The sequence below is a fragment of the Sitodiplosis mosellana genome, unplaced genomic scaffold, assembly GCF_009176505.1.
Source record: "Sitodiplosis mosellana isolate CC-2019 unplaced genomic scaffold, AAFC_SMos_1.0 Smas_scaffold_1, whole genome shotgun sequence".
Taxonomy (NCBI): Eukaryota; Metazoa; Arthropoda; class Insecta; order Diptera; family Cecidomyiidae; genus Sitodiplosis; species Sitodiplosis mosellana.
Window position 1 is genome coordinate 5,450,824 of NW_022595244.1, and position 27,834 is coordinate 5,478,657.

The 27,834-nt window shown below is 36.9% G+C and overlaps 1 protein-coding gene across 3 annotated transcripts; it reads left to right on the forward strand.

The window, feature by feature from the left end:
• The first annotated feature begins 125 nt into the window (after positions 1-125).
• On the forward strand, positions 126-27,834 carry LOC129574595 (uncharacterized). 3 transcript variants are annotated; one of them, XM_055456794.1, is made up of 6 exons: positions 229-472; positions 554-743; positions 25,510-26,187; positions 26,330-26,568; positions 26,634-26,747; positions 26,900-27,834. In XM_055456794.1, exons 2-6 carry the CDS (start codon positions 723-725, stop codon positions 27,057-27,059), a joined length of 1,212 nt encoding a protein of 403 aa, XP_055312769.1. In that variant the 5' UTR covers positions 229-472; positions 554-722; the 3' UTR covers positions 27,060-27,834. The 3 variants fall into 3 exon arrangements, with proteins under 3 accessions (XP_055312787.1, XP_055312769.1, XP_055312777.1); XM_055456802.1 differs by having other exon boundaries at positions 290-472; positions 657-743; XM_055456812.1 differs by having other exon boundaries at positions 126-743.

The following is a 27,834-nucleotide window of genomic DNA, read 5'->3' on the forward strand; positions in this document are numbered from 1 at the left end:
TGAGACAGTGGAATAGTTGTTGAGAGAAAGAGTAAAAACATACAAAAAAAACGTAGCTGTTTTTCTGCACTAGAAAAAAAAGACCCCGATACTGGAAATGTGCTTCAGTGCACAAAGCCCATTCACAAACACATGCATGTGGTTTCGCTGTTTGTAACTTTTTCCACCTGATTCGTGTAAATGTATTGCATAGTAAGCAAGCCGAATGCGCGCACGACTTTCCAGTGTAATGAGAATGTGATTATAATGTAAGAGGCGCAAACAAACGGCACGGTCGTCGTTGTCGTCGATCAACGCTGAATTGACGGAGCAAAACAGAAAACAGCAACAGTTATAGGTAGTAACTCGAGCCGGTCAGACGCAAAAGAAACGTGTGTCTGTACATACAAATAAAATCCAATATATCGAATTGGCATATCACTTGTTATCCAATTCTTCGTTACTTATCTCGTTTTTTTCTCATTCCAAAAAGGTAATTAGCGAGATAAAGTTTTAGCCGTAATTCAACAAGTTTTTATCTCAAGTAAATTTTTTTTCGTACAAATTTTATCAGTATCGTTGTTTGTGCAGTTCAACGGCAAAAAAAAGTAACCAGTGGCATTAAATTGGTCTTGAGAAACTCTATTTGTGTGCAAAAAATTTTGTGTAATTTTCAGAACGAAAAAACAAATTTTTTATCTGGATTTGAACAATCGAGATTCGGAATAGAAGTTGATACCAGCATGCGACAGATTGGAGCTGAGGTAATAACACTTTTCTTTCTCATTTCATTCATCCTTGAGGTTAAAAACAGAAAAAAAATGTCCAACCTCATCGTGACGCGCTTTCAACGCATGTCATTCATAATATATATTTTTTCACTCTCGTCTTTGTAATGAAATACCTTTTCATTCGAATCGATTTGCTACAATTACGTTGTCTGCGATCGAAAGAAAAACGAGTGGTTTCAAGTGATTTCCATATGGTATTACTAGTGAATTTGTCATGTGTTTAATTGAAACGTTTCGGGCTTGGCTGGTTTGAGCAATGAAAACACACACACATACAACTCAAAGCCAATGTCAAACTCGTAAAATCATTCGCTATTTCAGCACAATTAACACTTAGAAAACGTTAAGTGCAGCATGCCGTAATTTTATGGCATAGTTTTTCTCTCCGTTTTATGATGGCTGAACCGCAAAAACCATGTTTTTCTAGTGACAGTTCGTATTTCAAACGACCGTTTAGCGAACGTCACTACGACGAGGTAAACCGCATTTCTTCTTCATTTTTCTAATTTGCTCTACAACCATATACCGCACCAAAATGCCGTTATCATTTTATCAGCAGGATGAGTGTTTGTTTGTTTCATTAAAAAGTGGCTAAATTTAGGTGCGATAATGAGCTACAGACTAATAACAAATACCATGGGATATGACTAATGTTAGGTGCAACGAAAAAAATACATTGTAGACGAAAGCAACAACAACAAATTGCAAGAAAAACGCCAGCTCAAGTGGCCAGCTGTCGCAGAGCAAAAGAACCACATTTCGCTTTCATTCACATGTTCTGAGTGCGATAAATTTGATATGCTAAAAATAAAAAAAAAATTGTCCAATTCAAAAAGGGCTTCTGGCATATGGACTTCTGGCATACAGTTTCACTGCCAAAAAAAACTCATTCACCAACACACAACAGTCTTGATTGTTACTAGAATTTTCTCGTATTTATAGTGTTTCGCTCAACAACACGAATAAGCCAACACTCGTTCAGCCATATATAGGTAAAGAGACAGTGAATTTTGAGCATTGAAGGGGTCACGCATCACGCTAAAATGATTATCTGGCTTCTGTGCCGGAACGATCATTTTGTACTCGCTCTCGCCGCTGATGTTGCCACCGTTGCTCGGCAATTGTGCAATGGTTCGATGTATCTGAAACAAAAGAGCGATGGCGTTGACTTTGACCAATTGCTCCTTCTAAAGTTTTGCATCGCTGAACGCATTTTCTCCTCGCTCATCGCGGATGAGCTACAACGCAAATCTCACAAAAAATAACAATGAATCTACTTAGTTTTTTCTTCTTCCATAGATTTGTTGGGGTTTTTTTTGGACTTCCCCCAAAGAAAAGAAATGTCTTTGTTTTGTTTTGCTTTCTGCTGTTCCGACTGTTGCTTTCCGTATATCGTGTTGAAATGCAGTTGGTATTTTTGAAAGCGCGTGCTTATACTAAAAAAGTATAAAGAAACATCCGAATGAAAAAAAAAGAGAATAGAATTCCGTACATTTGTTTCGTGTGTGTCTGTTTGAGTGTGCACGAGCGCTTCTTCAATTCGACTTTCTATTTTAACCGTGTAAATTTCGCAGGTACAAGTACTTGCTGTGAGACTGTCGCGCGAATTGACGGTTATTGCGAGGAAGGGAAAAAAAAGAACAATTGTACGCACTGTTTACGATGTCACAGACGCCGCCAGTACAAATGTCGGCTACCCACATTTCTTTCTCCCGTGCATGTGAAACAGCTGTTTTTTCTGTTCTTGATCGCCACTTTTCACATGCACCAAATGACATAAATTCGCTGATGAAGAAACCATACGTATTGGTGTTAAAAGATTTATTTTTTCGTTCGATTTATTTTGTTTGGTTTGCCTTTGGAAGCCCCGTAAACGTACGAAATCACGTCGAAGTGTTAAAAATAGTCGAATTACAAAATTTTCGTTTCTAAATTGGATAAACGCGTCCATTTCCAAATCGATGCGGCGCTACATTTGTTTCGATTGCTTAATGAATGAAACAAAAAAAAAATGTTTATCGAATTTATTTGGCTCTTGAAATCTCGCATTCCAACGTAAATCTTATCACAGACTCACCTTAATCATCGTATTAAGTTAATTGAATTCCGAACGCTCACACGCATAGACGCCCAAGCAACTTCTCGAATCAAATAGAAAATGAAGAAAATAATGATGAATTGCTTACTTTGCTCATGCAATTCCAAAACCGATGTTTATCCCCATTTCAGCTTATCATTTTCTTTCTACCTGAATGTGTACGAGAGAGAGAGAGAGAGATTTACGTAACAGGTGAACACGAATGGTGTACATCTTATTCCAATGCATCTCTGTTCATGTTACATTCAGTTAATTATTGTGTTATTGCTATTTAACCGGATTTCCAATTAATTCCTTTGAATTCTGTTTCTGGAGTGATTCTCTCGTTTCCCACAATTCGCATTCGTTCAAGGCATTTGATCTTTGTTGTTGTTTTGGTGTCAGTCAATTGGATGGTGAAACAAAAGAATGTGTCGTGCAATTTGTTTGTTCAAAAATCGAGTCAAAAAGTGGAGATTTGGGGTCGATTCATCTCTTCACGTCGTCAAGATTGTTGAAATGGGATGCGTGAGATAAAAAAAAAATCGTCGCATTTCAATTCTTTCAGTCGTCATTGCAGCGATGTGTATGTTCTCCATAGCACGGCATGAAAATAGGTCTACGTGTGCAATGTGTCTTTAAACAAATTGACGAGCGCAACACACGAACCGCCAGCTAGTTTCTAGTTTTCATTCTCCCGGCATTTTCTTCTCATGCCTTTTTAATGTGATACACGTTAATGCTATAAATTTGCTGTGATCGAGCATTTTTCATGCGTGCGTGTTTGTGTGTGTGAGCCGGGCGGATGAGGCAAACATATCTTTCAAAGTTATGATGAATGGCGTCGCATTTAATTCTTGTGGCAACTTCTTGTTTTAAAATGCGATCACAGTCGGGTTTTTATTTTGTTGGAGCCATTTTAAAGCAACACTTCACCTATATTTTCCTCACACGGTTTTCTTCTTCTCGCCCGGTGCGTTTCGCAGTTCGAAGAAGCACGCTTGCACGACAATGCTCAGCGATTAACCATGATAATACACGGTGTTATGGCCATGTTCATGCGTTTGCTACACAATTTCAATGCTAAAATTTCATGAAAAGTAAAATGATTATGGGGAAATCCAAACTAGTTTGTGTGCCATCGTCTCGACAACCGCACAATGCGAAAACAATGAGAAAAATAATGAAAACTCTGTGTTGAGCTGTAACCGCAAACAAGTTGTCAACTGAAGCGTGATGTTAAAATTAGACTTTAAAACCTTGTTTGTTCGACTGAAATCCAAGAACAGATTTGAGAAGCGAACCGAGAAGAAGACGAAGACGAAACAAAAAAGAACGGTCGACGAGCAAAATAACACGCCAAGGCATGGAAAATTGACAAATCAACGATGATCGATCGATTTCAAGAACCGAACGATGATGATGATGATACATGTTCACGTCGTTTACGTGGAAAAATGCGAGTTTAAATTTTTACTTCACGCACTTCAGGAAATCATTAAGATTTCCGTAAACACCGTTGAATCAATTATACTGCAGTCGCTGGCCTTTTGGATCACCATCGAAGTGGTGTTGAACTGGAACCGACGAATATATCAAGTGCTCGACTACGTAGAGTGTTGCGTTAGAATACAGTTCCATTTCGATTATTCCTTTTTTTTCATTATTATTATTTATTCATAAAATAATCGATTTTCATTTTTCTGTCCATTCCGTTGATTCGATTGCGCGTCGGCTCAGACGTTTGGCTCAATTTGAGCGCAGCGAGGCGTACGTAATACCATATCGTCTGCACCTTTGTACACCTATTCGCCGTCTTGGATTTCCATTATTATCGATCGGGCCACTTATTCTTTCGAAACAATTTCATCGGCAAATTCTTTGGCAATCTGTTGTTTTGCTTTCTGCACTGTGTGCCACCTCGTATATAGGATATTCCACCACGTTCCATATGAGTTTCTTCACAACGACCGGCATATAAATGGCCCATGTATCGTTTTCTGGTAGATTTTTTTTTCTTTCTTTCTGCTGTTTTTGTTCATCTTTTCTGTCTGTTTCTTTCATTTTTGTGCATTTTCATTGAAAATTGAATAACGGATGTGATTCAGACACCTGTTCATTCTGTTAGTATTGAATGGTCAATTTTCATGTTACTTCGCATCAAATGCGATATTCTTATTCGAACAAATGGCCTAACTGTAGAAAATATCAAAATCATACGTGATAAATTAAATTTGGTTTTTGTGAAAAACTTGGAATCGATTGAATTTCAAGCAGATATTCTTATTGCCAAAAGGTTTCAAGAGCCAACGTTTTGAAAGCTGATTTATTCGGTTCCCAATAAAAAAATCAAAGTAAAAGTTGACTGGCTTGTCTCATATGTAGTGGTACTAATCGCTCAATTTAATTCTCACAATGGTGGCTTCTGAATACCTTTTGATCTCCTCAATTGAAGTTAGAATTAGTAGAATTGAAATGCTCCTCAATTGAAATTATTGCTGGGTGCAAAAAACAATGTCACTAATTATTTAGAGTTCATCGCTTCGTGTATGACGATCAATTCTAATTCGTAAGTGGCTTCACGTAATGAACGAAGTAAGAACCGAATGATATTAATGTGATTGTCTATTCTTCAATGGTAAGTCGATCAAGAAACCCAGAAGAAGTAGAAAAAGACGCACGACACGAATCCACTAATTTCAGCACATGTGCTAATTTTTCTTTCTCATTTTTTTTTGCGCGCTTCATTTTCAATTCTATTTCATGTCGATCGAAATGGATTTCAACAGACACAATGTATTTCCATGGCACTTGCCAATTTCAATGAATCACAGTCGCTATATGTACAATAACGAACGCAATATATATCGTTGAAGCACCTTATGCTACTGTGTGGCTGTGTTTTTTTTATGGTTTCCATTGATTTCATGACGAATGAACCTGTGCAGTGACCACAGCTCATGTTGTTTCACATTATGGCCACGGATCTCGGTCTAATTATATATTGAACATGGTTTTGATTGTGTATATGTACATTACGCAAATTTTTTTCCACACAAGTATAAAATGCGCACGAATGAAATGGCCATATCCAACAGCACACACATATCGACACCATTAAGAATTGGCGCTATTGTTATGCATGAAGTTCCAAAGTCATTTAAAATAATATTTATCTCGTTTTCATTTACAATATTGTCGAATGTTTCGTTCCCTTTTTCACCATCGGCTGGCGTCACTGGCAAAAAATAAACAAACATAATAACACTCGCAGCTCAGAATTTATCGGTAACAATACCAGAGCATACGGATATAACAATAGATTGCGTTTTGTAATTGACGGTATGTGTGTGTATGTTGTGCAAACGCCACAATAAAGAAGAAAAATAGACTCAACTGAAAACACCATAATAATGGTATGCAAATGTTCCGTCGGGTTCATGAGCTCTTTCTTGATGTTTGTTTTCCCTTTTTTTCTTCTTTGCACTTGTTTTTAGCGGCAGAGAGAGAGAGAGAGTGAGAGAGAGTGAGAGAGAGAGAGAGAGAGAGATCTGTCGTTTGTTGCAACGATCGAAAATGACATGAAAAACACGTAAAAAGCGACGAACCAACGAATGAACGATCGAACATCACCGTGTTGGAACAAGACAAGTTAACCATGATGTTTGCGCTTCAGTTATTTTAACATCTCTCGTTCTCTCACCTCGTCTCCGCCACCGCCTCTGTGGGCAGAATGGGTTCCCGTCCATTCGAACAATTCAAGCGTCAATTAATTTGATTACATTGCCGTTCCATTCTTCATGTGACAAACAAATAGTTCGGCCTCATTCATCATTCGTTTTTGACATGAATATTTGGAATGTTGTCATTGCGCGCTATGCCTATTTAAATAAATATCCAACATAATCCGACATACCACCGACAAGTAATTTCATTATTTTGCTGTTACCGGGCTGGATAAATATTATACAAATTTTGACCTGTTGGATTTTTATGTGATGTTTTGCCTCTTTGCGAGGCGGCCCACAACAGATTTTGTGTGTTCTTCAGCCCGGTGAATTCTCCCTCTCTATCTCTTCGTTTCAGTCGTAAACTATTTTTATGTCTATTTTTTATTTTCAATCTTCCACGATATTTTCTCACCGAAACAAAGTCGTGAATATAATTTCAACGGATTGTTATTTAATGCAAGTTTTGTTGTGTGTTTTTTTTTCTTCTTTTTCTCCTTCGTAATATTTTTTTCTCTCTTTATTTTTCACACCATGCAATTCGATTATTTAGTGTCGAATATATCTATAACTTTGAGAGCTTTGGGTTGTTGACATTTAAAAAAAAAACGCGCGCGCGAACGGTGTTTGAAGAAAGTCATATATTGCGCACCGGCAACGACTTGCTTAATCGTTTCAATTTGAATTGTAATGGGTCAGCTGGAAAAAAATCGAAATTTTACGATTGAACCCAATGCAATATTCCAAAGTTCAAAACACTTTATACCAAAAATGCTACTTTTCTCTTTCTCGTGCCGTTTCAACCAGAAACTTGATGGCCGCTAGCTAATGCACACCATCATTATTTTACTTGATAATTTTTATTTCTCTTCTACAATGTGTAACTTTCAGTTTCCGGAACATCCGTGCGCTGCGGTTGCGTAGCTCATTAGAGAATGAGAAATGATTACCGCCAAATGATTGACGTTACAGCATTTTTTCTTGAGAGTTGAGGCCAACATTTGTAGAAGCCATTTCAACCAGTCATTTTATTGCATAAATATTGAAATTGTAGCGAGTAATCCGTTAGTGCTAAAGTGACAACCTATTGATTTTGGGTCGATCATTCGTGATCGCATTTAATTATCGCCGGCAGCTGCAGCACTTCAGCTCGCTATAATGAAAAAAGCCAACCTTTTTCCGTCTGCTTCATCGCGTAAAAATGGATGACTTTTGCCGGCACACTTTTCAACGTTTGGCCCAATCAAATGAGAATTCATACACATACAAAATGCGCTTGATATGCGTATGACCTTACTTTGCTTACTTTTTTTTCTCACCATTTGTTACGTATGGCCATAGATTTTCGGCACGCAGCATTGTATTGAAATCGAAACTGAGTGAATTGCTGAACAATATCTACTTAATCAAATCGTCAGCTCCGCACCAGTGAAAGCATACGAAATGCAAACAAATACACACATTCAACTCGCGTATATTTCATTTTACATTTTTCAATGCTTCTCTTCGCCCTGTCTACTTGTGTTTTTTTTTTCAATTTCGAAACTTATTCGCGAATTTTTTGTTTTCTTTTCGTCGAGGTTTCTTTCTCTTGATGCGATTGTTGTTTTTGTTTTTGTGTTGCTTTTTGTATTTTTGATGTTATTGTCATGAATCTGCAGCATTTGTTTGAGTCATGGAATCTAGACAATAGAAACGGCACTACCATTCATAATCGAATAAAACACTCTCTCCGAAACTCTTTTTCACTTTTTCTCCTCCTTCAAGTTCTGCCATTGCTGATGATCGCTGCAGAGTTTCTTCTCTACACATTTCTTGCACTCATATATCTTGATGATGTATAAATCATGCAAATATCTCTCTTAAAACTGCTCAGCATCCAGACCAAGTTCGTTGTTCTACACCGTGAATTTTTCATTTCTCCTTTGTCTTCTTCTTTTTCTGCAGGTTATTTAATGACTTGTTCTATGCAATGAAATATTCATGAAGCGTTTTTTTTTGCTTCTGAAAATGGCTCACTCTTGAATCTATTCCACATTCATTAATTTGAATTGATTTATATCGAGTTAAAAACAGACAAATGAATTACTACCATCGCTAAACGAATGGAAGTAAACGAATAGATAGAGTAGAAAACGAGCTGTTGCTGTGCTTTATGGTTTGTCTGTGTAATGAATATAGTAGCTTTCATAAAGATGCCGACTTAACAATAAATGATGTTCAAGCACATGAGCTGCTGCCAGTTGCTATTGCTTTGCGAATTGACCTATAAAATGCAGTCACGATATCATTTTTCCTTTTGCCAAACTCTCTTTTATCCCAGCATCGAAGTGAAGACAGAAAATAATTTCATGTCGACAATTTAAACGCTACAAATCAAATAAGGTAAACTTGAAAAATAGCTCGATTTTTTCCGTGGAATTTTATGCAGTGAAATTTTTCTGCGATTTATTCTCTCGACTGAATAATGAATGGTAGTAAAATTGGTGCTTTTTGTGACACTCATAGGTCATAGTGGGCTAAATTTTATTAATCTCAGTTGTTGATTTTCGCTGCGCTTGATATTTTGACCTAAAACTGTGTGACACTGCAGTCAAGACTCTACATTTGGTCATCATTACACCGAGCTTCATATTTGGCTCGACTAGTGAAAAGTGGAAATCCATGAACTGATTCGTTGAAGCGCACAGAATGGTTTTCATTCAATGTGTCAGTCAAATGAAGAGAACAGCCTTCAACCAATTCAATTGAAGTGTTCGAGGAAAAATGTGTCACGCACAACGAAAAACAGTCAGAAATATGAAGAGCACAATTGATGCATCTAACAAACGGGACTTATTTATCTCAAATGGTATACATTTACCTTTCTAATGCATCCGGTGCATATTTTCGGACGACCGATTCTTTTGATGAATTCATTTTCTGACAGCAGAAATTCGATTGAAATCACAAAACCATGAACACTTCAATGTGTCTGAAATAAAAAGAGACATTAAGACGATTCCGAGAAATTGTTTTTATTTATGCTTTAGAAATTCAGAGCAGAACGAAAATATTCATCATACACGTATATCCATGTTTGTGGACCGAGAATCATGTGTTCAATTCGGAATCGGAGATCAAACTGCTGGTCTATAACTTGGTCAGAGATCAAATTGCCGGTTGCCAAGTCAAGTGTGAACAAGTGAGTCAAAGATTTTCTTTTCACGAAATCGATACGCTACATAAAATCAGCATGCTTCGTTCATTGGGAAAGCCTGAAAAGACAGAACAGAATCGCAAATGATTGGTTCAATTCGATTAAATTTTTTGGAGAGATCATTTAATTGTTGGGGCAATTTGAATTGGTCGGAATGACCCACAAAACGGTTGGAATTCTAACAATTGAATGCCGGAAATCATAGCAAAAATGAAATGTTGAAGTAGTCAGCAGTCATTTGTCGTAATTTGAGTGATTACATCTCGAGAAGAAATGAAACATGGAAGCGTTTGTAAGACAAGAAGAAATTACGATGTGGCTGTCGTAATGTGTGTTGAGTTGAAAACAATTGCAGTGATTTTCTCGTTGCTTGAACTCTCTCGCTAGATGCTGAAATTTTGTGGTTCATTTTCTTCATCTCATTCAGTGGTGTTCTACATTTGTAGCCGCAAGCTAAGGCTCCATACATTTTGCATGGATTGCGAGTAGATCTGATAGGCCGAATAAAAGCAATGGACAATTTTGAATGTGTATACAAGCCCCGTGCGATCAATTATAATAGTATCAGAATCGCGGCAATTTTCATCACATGTGATCGTATGGCGGAGCGAAGATTTGGTGTATGGCCCGTGTTTTTGTTTATTTTCATCATAATAAGAGCCAATGATGATGGCTTTCGCGTGTTCTTTCACATTTGCTTTTGTTTTTTTTTATTTCTACTGTTCACAGATATATCGTTTCTATTGTTTGTGGTTCTTCGCGTGTCGTCGCGATTCGCTTCTCTTTTTTTGCTCTGCTAGATTTTCGTCGATTTTTCAAGTAATTCGTTTTTTTTTTATATTTGTTTTTTACAAACATTGTGATAGAGCCCGAAAGCTCTGTTTACAAATTTGTTACAAATTCTGGAATAAGAACAAAATCGGTTTTTTATCGGTTTCGTTCCAGTTCGGATTAGGACGATTTTCAGTGAAAAAAGTCGCATTTTAATGAACCTAACGGAATTTGAATGATTTTTTTCTTCTCCTTTTCTGAAAAATTGTATTGACAATGGGTCTCACGTTTCTTTTGTGTTGATCATTATTCGCGCTGTCTGACACTGGTTCAATGTGAATCGTGCTTTTCTTGTCATCATTTCAAAAGGAATTTATTGGCCGATCGTGATTCAATATTGATACAATGTGATTTTTTTTTTGAATAAAATACACAAAAGTTTATCATGATTCCCCTTGGAAAAAAAATTCATCAAGTCAAAAGCAGTTAAGGTCTTTGCTCTGCCCGGCTCTGGCCAGCTCTGGCACATGAAATCGATGCCGCCATTTGTATGGGTTTGTCGGTTTCCGCAAATGCAAATTGTCTTAAACTTCCAGTAAAATTGCACACAACGAGATTGAATTACATCTTTTGAATTTAAAAACGACTTTTTCAATAAAGGAAAACAGAAAAAAGAAACCCAAGTCGACCGTATATTGAACTATTGTTCAACACAAAGCGACACTAAATGTCTGCATTCTTTAAATTAATTAAGTTATCCACTTACAAATGACACGCTTCATTATGTCAAGTGCGTTTTTTTCTGGTCTCGAGTAATACGTCGAAGAAAAACGTTCTTCCTCAAGGAAGTATTTGCGTTCGCTTTTTTGTGTCGCCCCGGAAAAAATTGGTTGCGAAATGGAAATTAATCGCATTTGCTTGCAGCCAACTTCGGAACCAGTCACTCTCTTAATTTCAAAATGGTAAACAACGAATCATAATCGAGTTTTTCCATGCGATGCTTGTTTTGCATCATTTATGCCGATGGCATGAGCCAAAGAAGCGTTAAAAAATCATCACGCAATCAGTTCATCAGTTAACACATATGGAGTTTTTTTTCCCTAATGTTTTGCATGCGATCATCTTTCTTTTTCTCCCCATCAAATCGAGTGCCTGACGCTGATTTGCTTCGAAAAAAAAACAAGAGTTGCAAAAGAAGTACATATAAAACAACAATTTTTTTTTCTCCTTCAAATGACAAGCGTTTTCCTCGAAAATCGACTCGATTTCAAGAAACAGCTATCGAAAATCGTGCAACACAAATACAAATAAAAAGACTTTCGACTAACTCGACGGGATCTTTGTTTGACAAGTGCGAAATTGATTTGTTTTGTTGCCAATTTCGATTCAAATGAATGTTGAATAAAACCGTAAGTGAATTAAGCAAGCGAAAAAAAACTGCGCACGGGAAATGATAAGAGCTGTAGCTGTAAATAAATCCTCTTTAAAAAAAATTAATGCCATCCAATCTACAGTCATGCCGTTCTTCCGATCGGTGTTTTTTCTTATTTTCGTTTTCTTCTCCATGTCACCGAGTGTGTGTACAAAATAAAGCGCGGTAACCAAACAAGGTAAGATGTAATTACGGTGTATCGTGGCACAAAGTGTACACATCATTTCATTGAAGCAGCAAGAAAATGACATCGAAACAAGTTGCCAGCAGCCATACAAAATAAATTGAGAGACAAACAAGTCTGCGAACAAACAAAAAATGCCGTCGTCTCGCACAATAGTGGAATTCTGGAAAAATTAACCATCGCAAGCGAAATAAGACAAATGAATTGAATATGATGATGATTATGACCCATGATGATACTGTCATAATGTTGTAGCTTTTTTCAAGCTTCTGTTTCCGAGATCGAGAAAGAAGACGACGGAGAAACAGCACAAAATGACGCCGTTGGCTGCATATGAAGCACTTTTCTCTCTTTCTCTCTCTCACGCTCTCCACAATCAGATTGATCTGTTCCGCTTGCATGCGAATGAAAATGTGCGAAACTCTGCCATAAGCAAAGCCGATTTCAACAGATTCATATCAATGGTTCCACAAATCGAATCGTACAAATCATAAAAATCCACTTTGGCTAAAACAAAGTCCATTCTCTCTCTCTCTTTCTCTTGATTCTCGTTTGTTTCTGCTTTTTTGAATTTAATCAATTGAATGGTTGGCGCATGCCAACGAGCAATAAATTGTTATATCCCATTAAATCACTGTTAAAATGAGTTTCCTTCCTGAAAAATCACGCGAAACCAAACTGACTGATGGATTCCGTGAAAGCAATTCCGACAATTCGTAAAACAAAACAAAAACTTTCTGGAGATTTTTGCGTCGAACGTTTCTTATTAATTAAACGTTGAGGTAGTCAACGTCTGAATTAGTGAAATAAACATCTCTTTTATGTTGCAGGTTCATTAGCATTTGAACCGTGGGAAGTTTCACACAGACGCCACTTGGCTCAAGCATCGTTGTCATAACGGCGTTAAATGATTTCGACTGTACATCTGAAACTCAAACTTTACATTTTGAGAACTGTTTTTTCTAGCGACTCTCTCATGAATTTTGTCAATGCACACAATATTTCATTCTGATATTGTTCCATTGGCAATGATGGTGATCTTGATAGAGTACAAGTTTATGTGCTATATACTTTTATGTGCACCATTGAGATGTCATTTAATAGGTCAGTTAGTATTTTTCCTTTTCGCACGGTAGCCACAGCAAGATCAAATGGAGGTTAGCCGTGCTTATATGTTTAGACGAATGATCGAATCGCGTGATTGCAATCGCTTCTTCTACCTAAATATTCTGTTGACACAGTACAACACAAGAATTGATTAATCGAAAATGTAATTGAGAGAAGTTGAGCATTTAATTACCAAATGGATCATTGTGAACTTCCACCGCGAAATGATCATTCCAGTGCAAATGCTAAATTGAAAGTGAGTTGTTATTATTTGTTGATTTGTTGTTCGTCATTGAGCGTTTTGTTGATGTTGATGTTGATACTTTCAGAAAAATCGACGACATGAAATTGGTTTGTTTGGCTCCGGTAATGTGAATGAAAACACTTGTGGCTGAGTTATTGTTTGCGTTGAAAATAAATGGATCTGTTGTGTTTTGTTCATCATTTGGTTGTTGTTGTTGTTGTGTCGCCGCCGTGTGGTTCATAGATAGATTCGGAGAAAGAGCGAAGAAAAATTGGTTTTTCCTTTCGTTGGTTTACGAGATTTCTTGAGCCACTTTAATGACACACAATTAGAAGGTAACATGTGCACGGCAATTATGAATTATACTGCCGATTCGCTGTGAGTGGGTAATCAAGATCATTAAACGAAGACGTGCAATTGTTTTGGCCCAATTGGTAGTTAAAGCAAATGCATGGCCCGAGTGAATGACACTCAACAGAGATGAACATAAAGAGAAAAATTTCAACAATATCCGTATCATGTGCGATTGCGCCGTGGTTATACTCTCTTTCTCCGTCATCTCATGTGAAGCATGCAAAACGATAGATTACACGCAGGTTTTTTTCTTTCCTTCAACTCTACAAAACTAATGATAATCGTTGCTCACTGACGAAAAAAATGAGCATTACTTAAAACAAAATGAACTGAAGAAGGAGAAGAAGAAGAAAAAACTCATCGTGATAATGCACGATTGGGCTCTCTCTTGCATGAGATTCATCCGAAAATGGCAGCGTTAATTTCGTACACGTAGTTAATATGCAAATAATATGCTTGTTTCTACTGCTACTGCTGATGTTGTTACTCAATCGCACTTTTTTTTCCTCTCTGTACATCTTCCATTTCTTCGAGTACGCAGCAGCAGCAGCAGCGTCAATTAGGTAAAATATATGAACTAACAAGCTCGAATGAGCTCAAGCATTAAAACAAAAGTAAATGTGTGAGCATTTGAAACAAGTGTTAACATCAAAGTAAACAACCAAATATTCACAAGCGTCAAAAAGGGGAGAAATTTTTTTTCTTCTGCCTCACTTTTTTCTTTATTTCTTCTTTCACCTATCATCACAATTGTACTTATCCCGAAAATTGCTCAAAATTACGTAAGCCCACAAGATGCGATCAAACAGTTCGAAATCTAACAAAATGCACAATACACCAATTCGCACAGTTACGCACGAAAATTTCCGTTTTTGGAGTTTTTTTTCCTCTCGTTGTTTCTCGATGTTTATTATACAAGCAATTGCAGCATTTTCCGTAAACCTTGAAGAAAACATCTTGAGCTATTGTTTACCCATTCGCATATTTAATCAAAATAAGTCGTTTTTTTCCATCATCATCGTTGTTTTGGTTCGGATCAATCAATTAGTATTTATGCCCACGATCTGTAACGAATGTCGGTAGTCAACACCATTCCTTTCGTTTCGTTTCATTTCATCTATCAACGAGATCGGATCATTACTTACTTTCGTCAGGGCAGTCGGTCAATAAACACTTCATCACCATTTTCGTAGTAATGTCAGCAAGTTTTCAGCCAAAAGCACACTATTCGCATACCTCATTCGCATCAATCTCATAAATCAAGCAAAAGCGAGACCAATGGCTTTGTGATCGATAGATCATGGCTTTTTTCCCGCACACAAATCGATTTTTCATTAGACAAATAGAAAGTTCTGCGAGTTGAAGCCACAGTGTGAGATTAAGATAGTGGCATGTAATAAAAAGAACATATATGCATTCGAAATAATTCGATTCCCAATTCGAGATAGGTAATTCCATTAATTTTCCCATTTCGATTGAGGACACTTTTTATTCAACGACTTGCTCAGGTTTAACTCACTTTCGCGAGAGATATAAAAAAACCATGTGAGACTTTTTAAAAAAAACATTTCGGTTTTATTGGCGAGCGATGAAGAGAGAAAGAGATGGAGATAGAGAAAGAAAAGCAAAAGCGGAGAGAAAGAGAACAAAAAACCTTTTACTGTAATGTTATAATTGTTCTGTGAGAGTGTGCTTCTAAGTGGCTAGAGTTGGTAATGGAGCCATTATACACAAGACGCGCACACGCGCGCGCTTGTTCTCAGCCGCACACACTAATGAGAAGAAAGCTTGACGCGTTTTTTTCTGCCTCTTAATTCAATTAGTTCAATAAAACGCAACTCAACCACATTGTATTCGCTTCGCCTTGTCTTTTGTGTTAAATTTCCGATGTTCAAACGATTTATTGCACAGCCGTCTGGCATTTCTCTCTCTCATGCAAAATGAAAATCAGGAGAAAATAATGCTGCAAAAAAAAACATTAGGCTAAAAATTCGATCGCAAATTAAAGAGAAAAAAAATAGCGTGTTTCTGTTTATTTGAGACTCAAGCGGTGTCAATTAGAAGAGAATGGGCAAAAGTGTAAGTGAAAGAAAAATGCCGTATCATAAACTCAATTATAGAAAACAAAAAACCGCTGGCGTCATTCTGTAGGCGCAAACAAACACAGTTTGTTTTTCCTTCTCTCCAGCGATGGAACAACGGCAATGAAAGACAAAAACAAAAACAATAGCAACAGAAACGTATTCAATTCATCTTGATTTCGTGTTGCCACGTCAATTCATTCCCGGTAATGTTATGGCGGTACAACAAATTCCAAAATACGTCATTTGAAATGCTCGGCGAGCTCAAATGAAAATAAATTTACAGAAAGCCAAGAAAAAATAGTGAAAATTGACTGACCAATAACTGACCGCCTAAACACATCAATCTCTTATGTCGCTCTGTCTGTTGAGCCGCCCACAATGGTCTTTCTCTCTGTCTCCGTACAATTGTTTCGCTAGTTTTGCGCTATTTTCGCATTTGAAATTGTTTGGATGCGCGCGTGCGCGTGTGCAATTGTGATCATACGGTTCGGTTCGGTTCGGTTGGCTGAAGTGGATATATGTCTGAGCAACGACAGCAATAATAAAGCCGTCAATTGAATGTGGATTGCTGGGTTATCGTTCTTAAAAATCGTGCCACGATATTTTTTTTTCCAATGAAACCAAAAAGCCAACCTTCACTTTTCTTTGGCTTATTTGATGTGAATCTCAAATACCAACAACACACTCGTTGCCACTATCTGGACACTTCATCTTCACGAAACCCTTTCAAATTTCTGCCGAATGCGCTCGCGCCCCAGCGATAATTTCTAATGGTTTTATTTTCCTCTCTGCTGTTGCTGTTTGCACAGTCACAGCATGAAACAGTACATTTTAATTTATAACAAATTCGTTTAGGTCAATTTCTTCCAGTAAATGTGCTGCGATTGAGGTTTATGGCTGGAATTCAGTTTGCGTGAACTAAATTTTTTTTCAGTTATAACTGAATCTCTGTAAACTCGCCTGAACAAGTTTACTCACAGCTAGTAAATCCCATGTGCAAATGATCCAATTCGATATCCTTGACGGCAAATGTGACGTTTTCATTGCCATTCGTCACGTTCATATAAATCATTCAGAGTGTTGACAGCAAGCGAATGCTATTGTTTTGTCGAAGATATTCATGCGAGCGATGATGAGTCGATGAATGGCATCATTTTGCTGTTTGAAGCCCAGAAATCATTAGCAAAAATAGAGCAAACACAACTCGTTTTAGAAAATCACATGGATGTCTCATTCTCATTAATAACAAAATAAAAGAATGCGTGATTAATGTGAGCTAAGTTGCTAATTGAGCTTGCTACGTGTAATGGTTATTGTTTCCTTTGGATTTTGTTCTTTTTTCACATCGCTCGAACCCAGAAGCTGAGCAGATGTAATTGAGAATGTGAATGCGTTTGTACGGAGCCAATGGTACAATATCATTTTCTACGTATGTGCCAATGAACATACAGTTTTTCTGCTAAAAATTCAGCCCAAGGCTTCCATTCCATAACGGTTGGCGCTATCTGATTTATCAATATCTCCATGAAAATACAAAGTCAAACAAAAAAAAATACTGTAACACATTGGGCGTAAAAAAAAGTATTGCATATGAAAATGAAAGAAACAAAAATCTGCTATTTGCCTGCGGTTACGCCATAAAATTTCGATTTATAATGCCAAATTCGTGCAGTTTATTATTTTACGCCATAAACTGATTAAGCTATTTACCGTCAGCTTTGATGATAACAAGATGGGAGTGTGTGTGTGTGTGCGTGTGTGTGTGCGAGAGAGAGAGAGAGAAAGATTATCTGTCTAATCGGAAGATTTACGTTTTTTTATGTAAACAAGACCGAAAGCAAGACTTAATTTTTCTTTTATTGATTTTTATTCCGGTCGAAATCACACACACGTTATACGGAATGGATGCTTGAGGTGGGATGCACCGTTATTCGGATGTCTTATATGCATTAAATAATCGAGTGCGGAATGCGTGCAGTATGCAGAATCCGAAGAGAATGCATCCGAGAAAGTTGCAGTTGTAAAAGTGAAATTTTTGGTCAATAAATTTGATTTTTTTCTGGGAAGGTCTTCACATTGCTCTTTATTTCGTTCATTCAATTTGCACACATTGTTCGAATGAGTAACGGTGATTTGGAAAAAAAAACCAGCATCACAAAACTTTCAAACCAATTTCAAAATTAACTGAACTTGGGTCCATAATTTACACATTTAAATAAAAGCGCTCATTAACAATTTGATAAAAATAAAAAAACACGATTATTATAACGCAACTTAAATTGTTAATCACTTGTATGCGGTTTGCATAATATCATCCGATTTTATTTGTTTTAATCGCTCATACACTTGACCAGCGACTTAAGCATTCAAAACAAGAGACGCTTAACGTACATTGTGTTGAAATCGAAAGCAGCCAACGTCTGAAATGTGCGCAGAATTAAGACGCAAACAATGCCATTAGTAAATTTCAGTGCTTCATTGAAACCGGTCCACGCGTTTTGCATACACAACCCAAATGAACAAAACATAAATCGCATCCAATGATAATCTTTCACATGTCTGTGTTTTTTATGCATTCAAATTCATTTTTCTGGCGCTTTTTAAGCAATCATAAATGAAAGAATAAATAGCAATAATTTCGTTTTCAACATGATGTGACGGCACGATGAATTGGCATCCATCTTTGGGCTAAATTTACAAACAAAAGCATCAAGAGAGACGTAAAGGAAATTTTGGACGTTAAAGCATTCACCGTACACCCATTTAAATGCTAATCAAGTCCAAAATCAATTACTTTCGAAAGTCCAACGAAAAAAAAAAAATAACCGACGCACCAACCGATCGATAAGTATCATTTGAACGCAAAGAATTTGCACATTTTGCACACTTTGGTGTCAATCTGATTGGATTTTGGTGTTAAGAATATTGACAATGGTCAAAGTTAAAACTGTTTTCGTTTTTTCTTTGCTTCTATTTCTGTGCATCGACGCTTAAATGGCCGAAATGACGAAAACATCGAGAGGCAGCTGAAAAAGTGGCACGAGCCATTCTTGTTTATCCCACAACTGAACGAAGAGGTATCATCCATCTGAAGTGGCTACATTTTTCGGTTACACATTTATTCAAAATACGAAGAAATTCCCAATGGAATCATTTGATATGCCATAACTTGAGCAATAAATTTATTGTTGAATCACCTAAATGGCGATGATTTTATGTAAATGTATTCAGTATGGCCTATGTCCGTCGTTGATATAATTGCCAACATTTCAGTTTGAATCAAACGGTTTGAATTGTTTCACTGGGTTAATTAATTAGTCCAAATCGTCTTTTTATAGATTTGTATATGGTATCTGCCACACATTTTCAGTGATAAAAAAAACTATCACAGTCTCACTCACGTAACGAACGTACCGAGCGAAGCAAATAAAAAAACTCACGTTTAATCACACGACCCAAAAAGCATTGTCGGTGAATTCTTTACGCACGGCAGTGAAAAGGATTTTGTTGTGCGTGGGATCAACGTGAACATTTATAAGATTGGCTACAATGTTTTTTGTTGCACTTACATAAAACCATCATCTTTAATGATGTGCCCAAGCGCGAAGGCATGGGCACAAATGCATGTTCAGTAAATTGAAATTCTTTTTTGCACAAGAAACATATATGCCATAAACATGCTCGAAATATATTTATATGTTGGTTGGTTGGTATTATAAAAAAAAGTGAAATGATTTCTCATTTTTCTCCAATCAATCGTTTCGCATAATTTGCACACAATTTCTTCTTCTTCTTCTTCGTTTCTTCTCTTTGACTCGCCCAAGCCTGTGAAAGCACATCGAATTTATACGAATAGTTTATAAAATTTATGTTTACTGTGCAAAACTGATTGCATGCGCTCGCAAACCGAGTTCCGATATTACCATTTTCCGTTGGGTTCGTACGTTTTTCCATCGTTAGCAGCTATAAAACTGATTAAAAAAGTAGGTGGCAGTGAACAAACAAAAAATTTCTGCATTTTTCATTCGTTGTACTGAAATCAGTCTCTGTTGTGCAAAGAGATCATTTTATGAACTGACTTGATACACAAATCATGTTACAGTCATGAGCTCATGATAGGAAAAAGAAATTAAATCGAGAATTACCTTTTCACCATACCTAACGCATAATTATTTCAAACGTGCATTGCATTCGCATTTTTTAACAATAATTTTATGAAGAAAAAAAAACGCACACACATTTTCCGACTTGTAGCTATGAGACGCCAACATTTGCCGGTTTCTACGTATGTTATGTGTTTTTATTTTGGCATTTTAAGCTCATTTCAAGTGTGTTTGGTGGATAGAAAGAAAAAAATTCATGGATTTTGTGTTTCGATAACTGAAAATTAATTCGCATTTTTCTTGCGCATAACAGCGGCCTATTCAATTATAGTTGTTGCTCGCCTTAGCACGTACGTGAGCGTGTGTGCGCGCCCGTGTGCTTGCACACATTGTTTCGGCCTCAAATCGAACTCGTTTCAACAATGAGGCTTTTGTAGTTGATGCAAACACAACACGGTTTTTTTCTCTCTATCGCGCTGTGTTTCGTTTTCTATTGTAGGAAGGTGCTCGAAATGCAATTTCAATTGGCTAAGGCGCACGCAACGGCGACTAAATGCAATATTATAAAGAACGCGAGCACTTATAAAGAGTGCGAGCGCGATCATTTCTTTTCTTTTCCATCCATTTTGGTCGTTGTTGTCGTTGCCGTCTCTTCGCTTGTTGTCTTTGAAGCCTCCACCACTTGGCTGTTGCCGTTGTTGAGCATTGTTCATGAAATTGCTGTTTCATTTTAATTGTATGAAATTATAATTGAGCTTTAGCCCAAACATTTAATTATGTGCTTGCTGTAAATTAAAACAAAACAACGCGTAAAAAAAATTTCAATTTGATTTATTTTCTACGGAATTTGTAACTGCGCGATAATGCGGCTAAGCGTTTTGTTTCAAGACATTGATATTGAAAGAATACGGTAATTGCAAAATTTTTGCGTATTTCAAGGAATTTTGAGGTTCAATAAATAATGCATGATGAAGTGCAATGTACCGGTCGCTTTTTTGTTTCGATTTCATTTGGATTTTGTTGCAAAATTACGCAAATCCACCCATTTGATTGATGTATTCAATCGACTTTCCCATTATGTCAATGAATGATACATCAAGTGCTTAACAGCCCATATTCTCTCTGTTCAAATACGCCTTGATGTTGCCAACACACAGAAAACATACACTTTTCCATGTCCAAAATCCACTCACAAGGAAAACAATCATATTTCAAAATCATTGTGTGTGTCTGAGTATCGGCTCTATTTTCGCAACTTTCAATCATTAATGCATTATTAAGTGTGTATAGATAGTGTTTTTCACTTATTGAAAACACTTAAACAATAATTTCAACAAAACGAAATATTTTAGAAAATTGTGGAAAAAAATCGTGAATTGTTGTTGGTTTCGACTGGAAAAAGGCTACATAAAAATAGTTGAAAATTGATATGGCAATTAAGTTTTTACGTCGTTACTGACTTAGACCTCAAATTCACTTTACGGAGAAATGCTTTTAAAGCGGTAATCGAGCGAGCTGATAAAATGGGCTTGCGGCGATGAACAGTACTTGCCATCGAGTGAAATGCAGTTTTATCTAAACACATATGGGCCCCTAAAAATAATATAGCAAACAGGTGACACAATGCAAACGAAAAAAAAAGAGTTTGTCTTTCATTTCTTTGATAAAATTTCAATAAAAACGCCGGTGAATCATATATCCATTGCGCAAATCTGCTGTTTGATTTACGATAAAGTGATATATTTATTGATGGATTATTCATCCACGACATTCTTAGAAATTTAACGGCTTTTTCTAATAAGTTTCCACCTCAAATTCGAACATTTCGCATCAAAGACAGAAAAAAATCACACCCAAAAATAATTACTTTGCACCGAGTAAATAATTCATCACAAAATTAGACCTCGATGAAGTAAGCGCACTTGCGAAATAGGTCGAGTGCTTGTGATAACAGTCATTGTTGGTAGATGTGAAAAGTTGAACCCATTTTTCGTCATCTAATTAGATGTGAAACCGAGACAAGTGGAATGAACTCAGTCGGTTGAATGGATGCAATGAGTCGAATGGAAAAATTTGCATAAAATATTGCAATTGTTCAATTCATTATCATCGATTGACTGACAATTGTAATCTCACGACTGCGAATTTCAAGTGTTGATTTACATCATTGTTTTCGATTTTGAAAGTCAACAAACACAATATTAAGTGGATTTGCAAGTGAACGATTGTCGGGTGGTTTTATCATTATACAGTCCCCTTTGTTTATATATAAACATATGATTGCAATCATTGACTCATCGTTTGTGTATTAATTTATGGGAATATTTTTATATTGAATCATTCAATACAGAAGTCTTCTGCATGTTTACTACAACGAATGTGATGGATATTTTCAACTTGAACATGCACGTTGTCTGTATGAAATTGTATTCACAAATTGTGCTCTAGAAATGATCGTCTCAAATTACGCATTACCATTTACGCGTCTCGGTCGATTCCAAAGAAGCGATTCGATTGTGGCGAAACGTACAAAATATCCAGACAGTGGCATCATTGAATGTTGCAGAATATCGACTAAATGCGCACGACGATAAAATGAGCAAGACTATGGTCGTGCATCGCATACAACTGTTGTCATTGTGTATAAATTATAACAAACCTCTTCGACGACATCCATAGCGGTAAAGTGTCTCTTTAGCAAATATTTGTTGTACTTTTGCGAACAATGTGTTCTTTATTTGGTTTTTTTTGCGTTTCTTCTTGTCGTTTTTTGTTGCTTTTCCCTGCGATGTTTACGTTATAATTATACCTTGCGCGTGTTTTCACGTGTGGAACACAACCAAAAACAACAAAATAAAGTGAAGTGCATTACTAGAAATTAGATTCAATGTCAATTTTTTGCCTTTCCAAGCATTGAAAATGTTGTTCTCTTAATCATTTTGGGCGAGTCAGCACAACTATTGCTGATTATTGAGAGTGAGGATGGACACATTTATGATGCGATGCGATGATCCAAGCATTATGTCAGTTTATCATTGTCAATGACATTTAACGGCAAAATGGATAAATCAAGAATTATGTCAGAGTTGTTTGATTTCTGTTGCACATTGGCGCACGTAATCAGACACTTGACGAACATAGTCGGAGTGAAGTCTGTCAGTTTGCTTTAATCGATGTCAACATGTTCCAAGCAAAATCAAGTTAAATCGGTCAAATTGCATGAGCAAGACGGACGACGGCGATTACAACGATGAAGATCGTTATCAAGATCGTGTAAAACAAAAGATGCGACGCAACAAGAGTCGATGATCGATCGAAGCAGCGCGCACAATGGAATGAGAAAGGAAAAAATGCTGGCCGTGTACATTCTTCGACGACATAGAGTGCGCGCGAGAGCGTACTTAGCGGTTTCGTAGAAATTAAAAACATGTTTACTGGATTCGGAGTTTGTCGTTTCTCTTTCCATTATGTGTGTGCGCGCTGTGTGCACGCGTGATGATGACATATCTTACACAAGAATTTGAACTAATTGCTTGGTCGACGCAAGAATCAGGCCAAATATTTCTATGTTTTCGTTTGGATATAGCCCCATACATCATCATTTTATTTCTTTTATCGTTCGCTATCTTTTGGTTTCTCTGCACTCGATGAATTTCAGAGAAAAATGCGGAAACCACACAGTTCATCAAAAAAGTAGAAGAATGAAGAAAAAAAACGCTGAAGAATTCATAAAATAACTCATAAACATCCCACTTATGTGGAAAGCCACTGCATAGAAGAAGAAAAAAAAAAACATTAAGAGTTCTTTTTTAATTTCGTCTGTTCAGATTTCGCGGCATTCATTGAGCGAGCCACTGTTTGGTGAAATGTGGAAGAATGAAAAGAGGATATTTATAATGAAGCGCTGAGAAATTAATTTTTTTACACGCGAGTGTGTGTGATCTGGTGTGTAAATGGTGGAATATGACCCCTGAATGAGTTGCGCTTGATTTAATTAAGTAAAAATTCGGAACATTCCATTCGGATGAATTATTGCACAAGATATGAATTGGGGCATTTCTTCGTCTTTCTTTTTATGTGATGCTCCACTTTTTTTGCTTATCACTTCTAGCCCAAGTCGAAAACAATAGACTTTTTCTGCTCAACGGTCGCTTCTTTCGCAAAGCGAAAATTGGCCATTCAATGTGTTGAAGGTTTTTGACCACTCAACTAATGTTCGATCGCTTAAATTGCACACTCGACAAAAACACCCATCAACAAGCGCATAGAGACTGAACGATAGATATTTCTTCTTGTCGTAATGATAATTACATGTTTCTCATGATTACAGCAATAATTTGCCAGAGACAATAAGCGGCCGCATCGACACAAGCAGTTCCGACTTGATAGTGTAGAGAATTTGAAATGAATTACACCGTCTAATTACGTAACCGATTGAATTAGCGGCATTTCGTTATCGACAATTGAAAAAAAAGAGCATGGGACCGTCGTAATAGCGATTGAATTGATTGTGCTTTAATTACTGATAAAGTCACCGTGATACTTTCATGCTTGACTGCATGTTTTTGGCAAGCACAATTTGCAGCACTTACTGAAGTGGGAGAGAATATTGAAACGAAGGGGATAAAATGTAATTTCGTTGTTATCCATGAGTTATGGGGCACGTGGAATACTTCTGCGGTCGATTTCTTTCCCTTTCTCTTTTCTACTTCTGATTTACGGAAAATTTATGAGTAATTCGATGCAATAAATGGATATAAAGCGGTTGCTGCCGCGGTTGCCGTTGCTGTTGCTCTTTGGTTTCGAATATATTTCATCTCCAGCTAAATCTAATCCATAAGAATACAATCTACTTCTCTGTATGCATCCAGCCACAATGTGTATATTTCAAATGGAACCGTTATGTTGGCGCGCTCATTCGCCTAGAAATCCGATTGCATTGTTGTTCTTCGTGTTATTGGTTGGCTTGCGAACTAAATCAGTCACCATGCTATAGCAGCAGACACTTCGATGTTTTATGCAAATCAAACAGCTTATGAAAAATTAGAATGCGAACCAATTTTGTAAAATACAAAAAGAAACGCAACTTAAAATTTTGTGTGCAATTTATGGCTTCCGCAGAGTTATTGTGCGTCGATTTTGTGAATTCCATTGTTATTTTTAGCGGCTGTTCTATTTCCGAAGCCACGCAAATTTTCTCAATAGATATGTATTTCAAATGGATAATGAGCTCATCTTCCGACTCAAAACGTCAATTAACAACGATGCGCGAGCATGTGCGCTTTTACCTCTCATTTTCCATTTAGATTTTGAATGAATTTTTCATAAATGTAATTAGTGTTGCTTGGAATGAGTTCTGTTTTCCTCCTCTTAAACCGCCACACATCGGTGAAAGATTCATAACAATTTGATTAATTTGTTTGGTTGTTTTTCTTTCTCTCTCTGCATTTTTCCAGAATCACGATCCATTAAAACGTATTCAGGCCGAAATTAACGAGGTTGAGCAACGGGAGCGCGAACATCGCGAGAAACTAGCTACCGCTACGAAAATGTTGTCACAATCGCATGACGGTGATTTTGTCGATGATGCTGGCATTGATCCATCAATGTCGCCTATTAGCGATGGCCACTCAAGCTTGTCAAGCACCCCGGATAAAGACCCATGTAGCGACAGTGTTTCGGCATTCTCTGACGATTCCGGCATTTCGTCAGCTTCAAGCCCAATCAACGGGCAATCGGCTAATGAAATCGATCCACCGAAAAATATGTCAAACATCAACTCACCGTCGAAGTATATTCGCTTGAATACCGTTCAGAATGCAATTTCGGCCAGCCCATTCAAGGCGAACACAACGTCTGGCGTCGCTTCGAAAATCATTTCACGCACTACATCTACGCCACAAATTTTTGTACCGGGCATAACACCACGATTTCAAATTAATCCAGCCAAAAAAGGACTCATGCAACGCTTCATCTCGACTCGTGGTAAAATGGCTGCTGCAGCTAATGCCGCCAATGCGGCCAATTCAATCAACAATAATAATGATAACAACATCACAAAAAATGGCGTTGGTGCAATGGAAACGACTCAGAAACAGAATGGATTTGCAAACAAACGGAATGACGCGATTTTGGTAAGTGTAATAACAATCGGAATGAGTTTCGTCTGATAAGAGATGATTTCGGTTCTATTTGAAAAATTCTTCTTCTGCAAAAAAAAACTAAAAATAGTTTCAAAGAGAAATATTTGAATTGGAAACATTTTTTATTCCCTAGACTTCGTTGGAATTGAATCGCACGCCGTTCATGCTACAGCAAGATTCTTCATCACCGCCAATCATCGAACGAGATGCTACTGGCAAGCCAATCCGTCGTGGTTTCATTCCAGTTGAAGAGAAGATCCAAAAGGAATTACGTGACATACGCTCACGTGAAACCGAATTGAAGCGAATGCGTCGCAATCAGCTGCTCCAATCGCAACCGGATTTATTGGACTGTGTCGATCAAGGTGTTGAGTAAGTCATAAACACACATATTCGGTTTGATTCAAGTTATTAAATTGTATTCTTTATGCCTACAGCTGTGACTCAACTGGTGAAGACTCCGATGATGAGCCCTGCTACAAGCTACGATCATCAAAATCGATCAGCGAATTGTGTGACGCATTGACACAAAATACTAGTCTTTCGCCAAGGTAAGCACAGTCGAACATAACATTTTCAAAGTAAATTAAGTTTTAAATCACGTGTCATATTAAACTTTGGAGGTTGTTTGTTGTGTAGCCAAGAAAATCGAAGAAAATTGAACGAATCGAATTTAATCGTTTATCGAATTTTTCTTCTGCAGAGAATCGCCAAGTCCATTATATTATCAGCGAGAGATGAGCCGAAGTGTATTGAAGCCGGCCGTATCGTTGGCGCAATTGTGCGATGTAGATCCAAGCGAGACACCATCTTCGCATCGTCTCATCGCTCAATGGGAGAGTATCATACAGAAAAATCAATAAATCCGTTCGCTATGCCGGTACCAGTCTTGCAACTACGTCTCTAGAGAGGAGAAAAATATTGTAGAAATGATGAAACGCAGCACATTTTCAATAATCTAAATTGCACACCATACAAAAAAGGAACAATACTGCTATTCTATTTAAATTTGCTCAAACTCTATCATAAAGCTTCTTCTAATCTTAAATTTATTACCTTTTCCCAACTCCTCTTCCCCGGCCAGCCTTTAGCAATTTTATTTGTTCTAATTTTTGCACGAAATCATTTATGAAAATTAGATTTTAAATAATTATCTTAAGGAATTTTCTCATTTGGTGGCATTTTTCATCTTCTTTCTTCTGATCTATTATTATCGCCGGCGAGATCAACACGTTTTTTCCACCCCCATCAAAATTAAAACATAAAATGCGATCCATACGATGTTCAATCAGAAGAGAGAAGAGAATATTTTGTAAAGTAATTAAAGAAAATAAAACGAAAAAAAAGAGTTGAAAATGGTCAAAATTAGCTGTGAATCGCATGGAGTTAGAGAGAAGGAAAAAAAAACAAATCGATACAATTTAACTTAATTGAAACATATTTTAAGTGAACAAATATTACGAGAAAATCACTTGTTTATTATTGGTAAATTCTACATTTCTTTTTTTTTTTTTTAATTACCTAATTAAGAAAATGAAGCGATTTCAATGCGAAATCGTAATTGCATACAATAATTTAACCACAAATTTATTGAAGCATAAAAATAAATGTATTCTTTTTTTATTTCAAAAATTAAAA

What these genes read in the sequence shown, in the direction of transcription:
- LOC129574595 (XM_055456812.1), top strand. Translation starts at nt 723, where the DNA reads ATGCGACAGATTGGAGCTGAG. An exon ending in AACGGAATGACGCGATTTTG is followed by an intron (nt 26,188 to 26,329) that starts GTAAGTGTAATA and finishes TTTATTCCCTAG; the next exon opens with ACTTCGTTGGAATTGAATCG. An exon ending in AATACTAGTCTTTCGCCAAG is followed by an intron (nt 26,748 to 26,899) that starts GTAAGCACAGTC and finishes TTTCTTCTGCAG; the next exon opens with AGAATCGCCAAGTCCATTAT.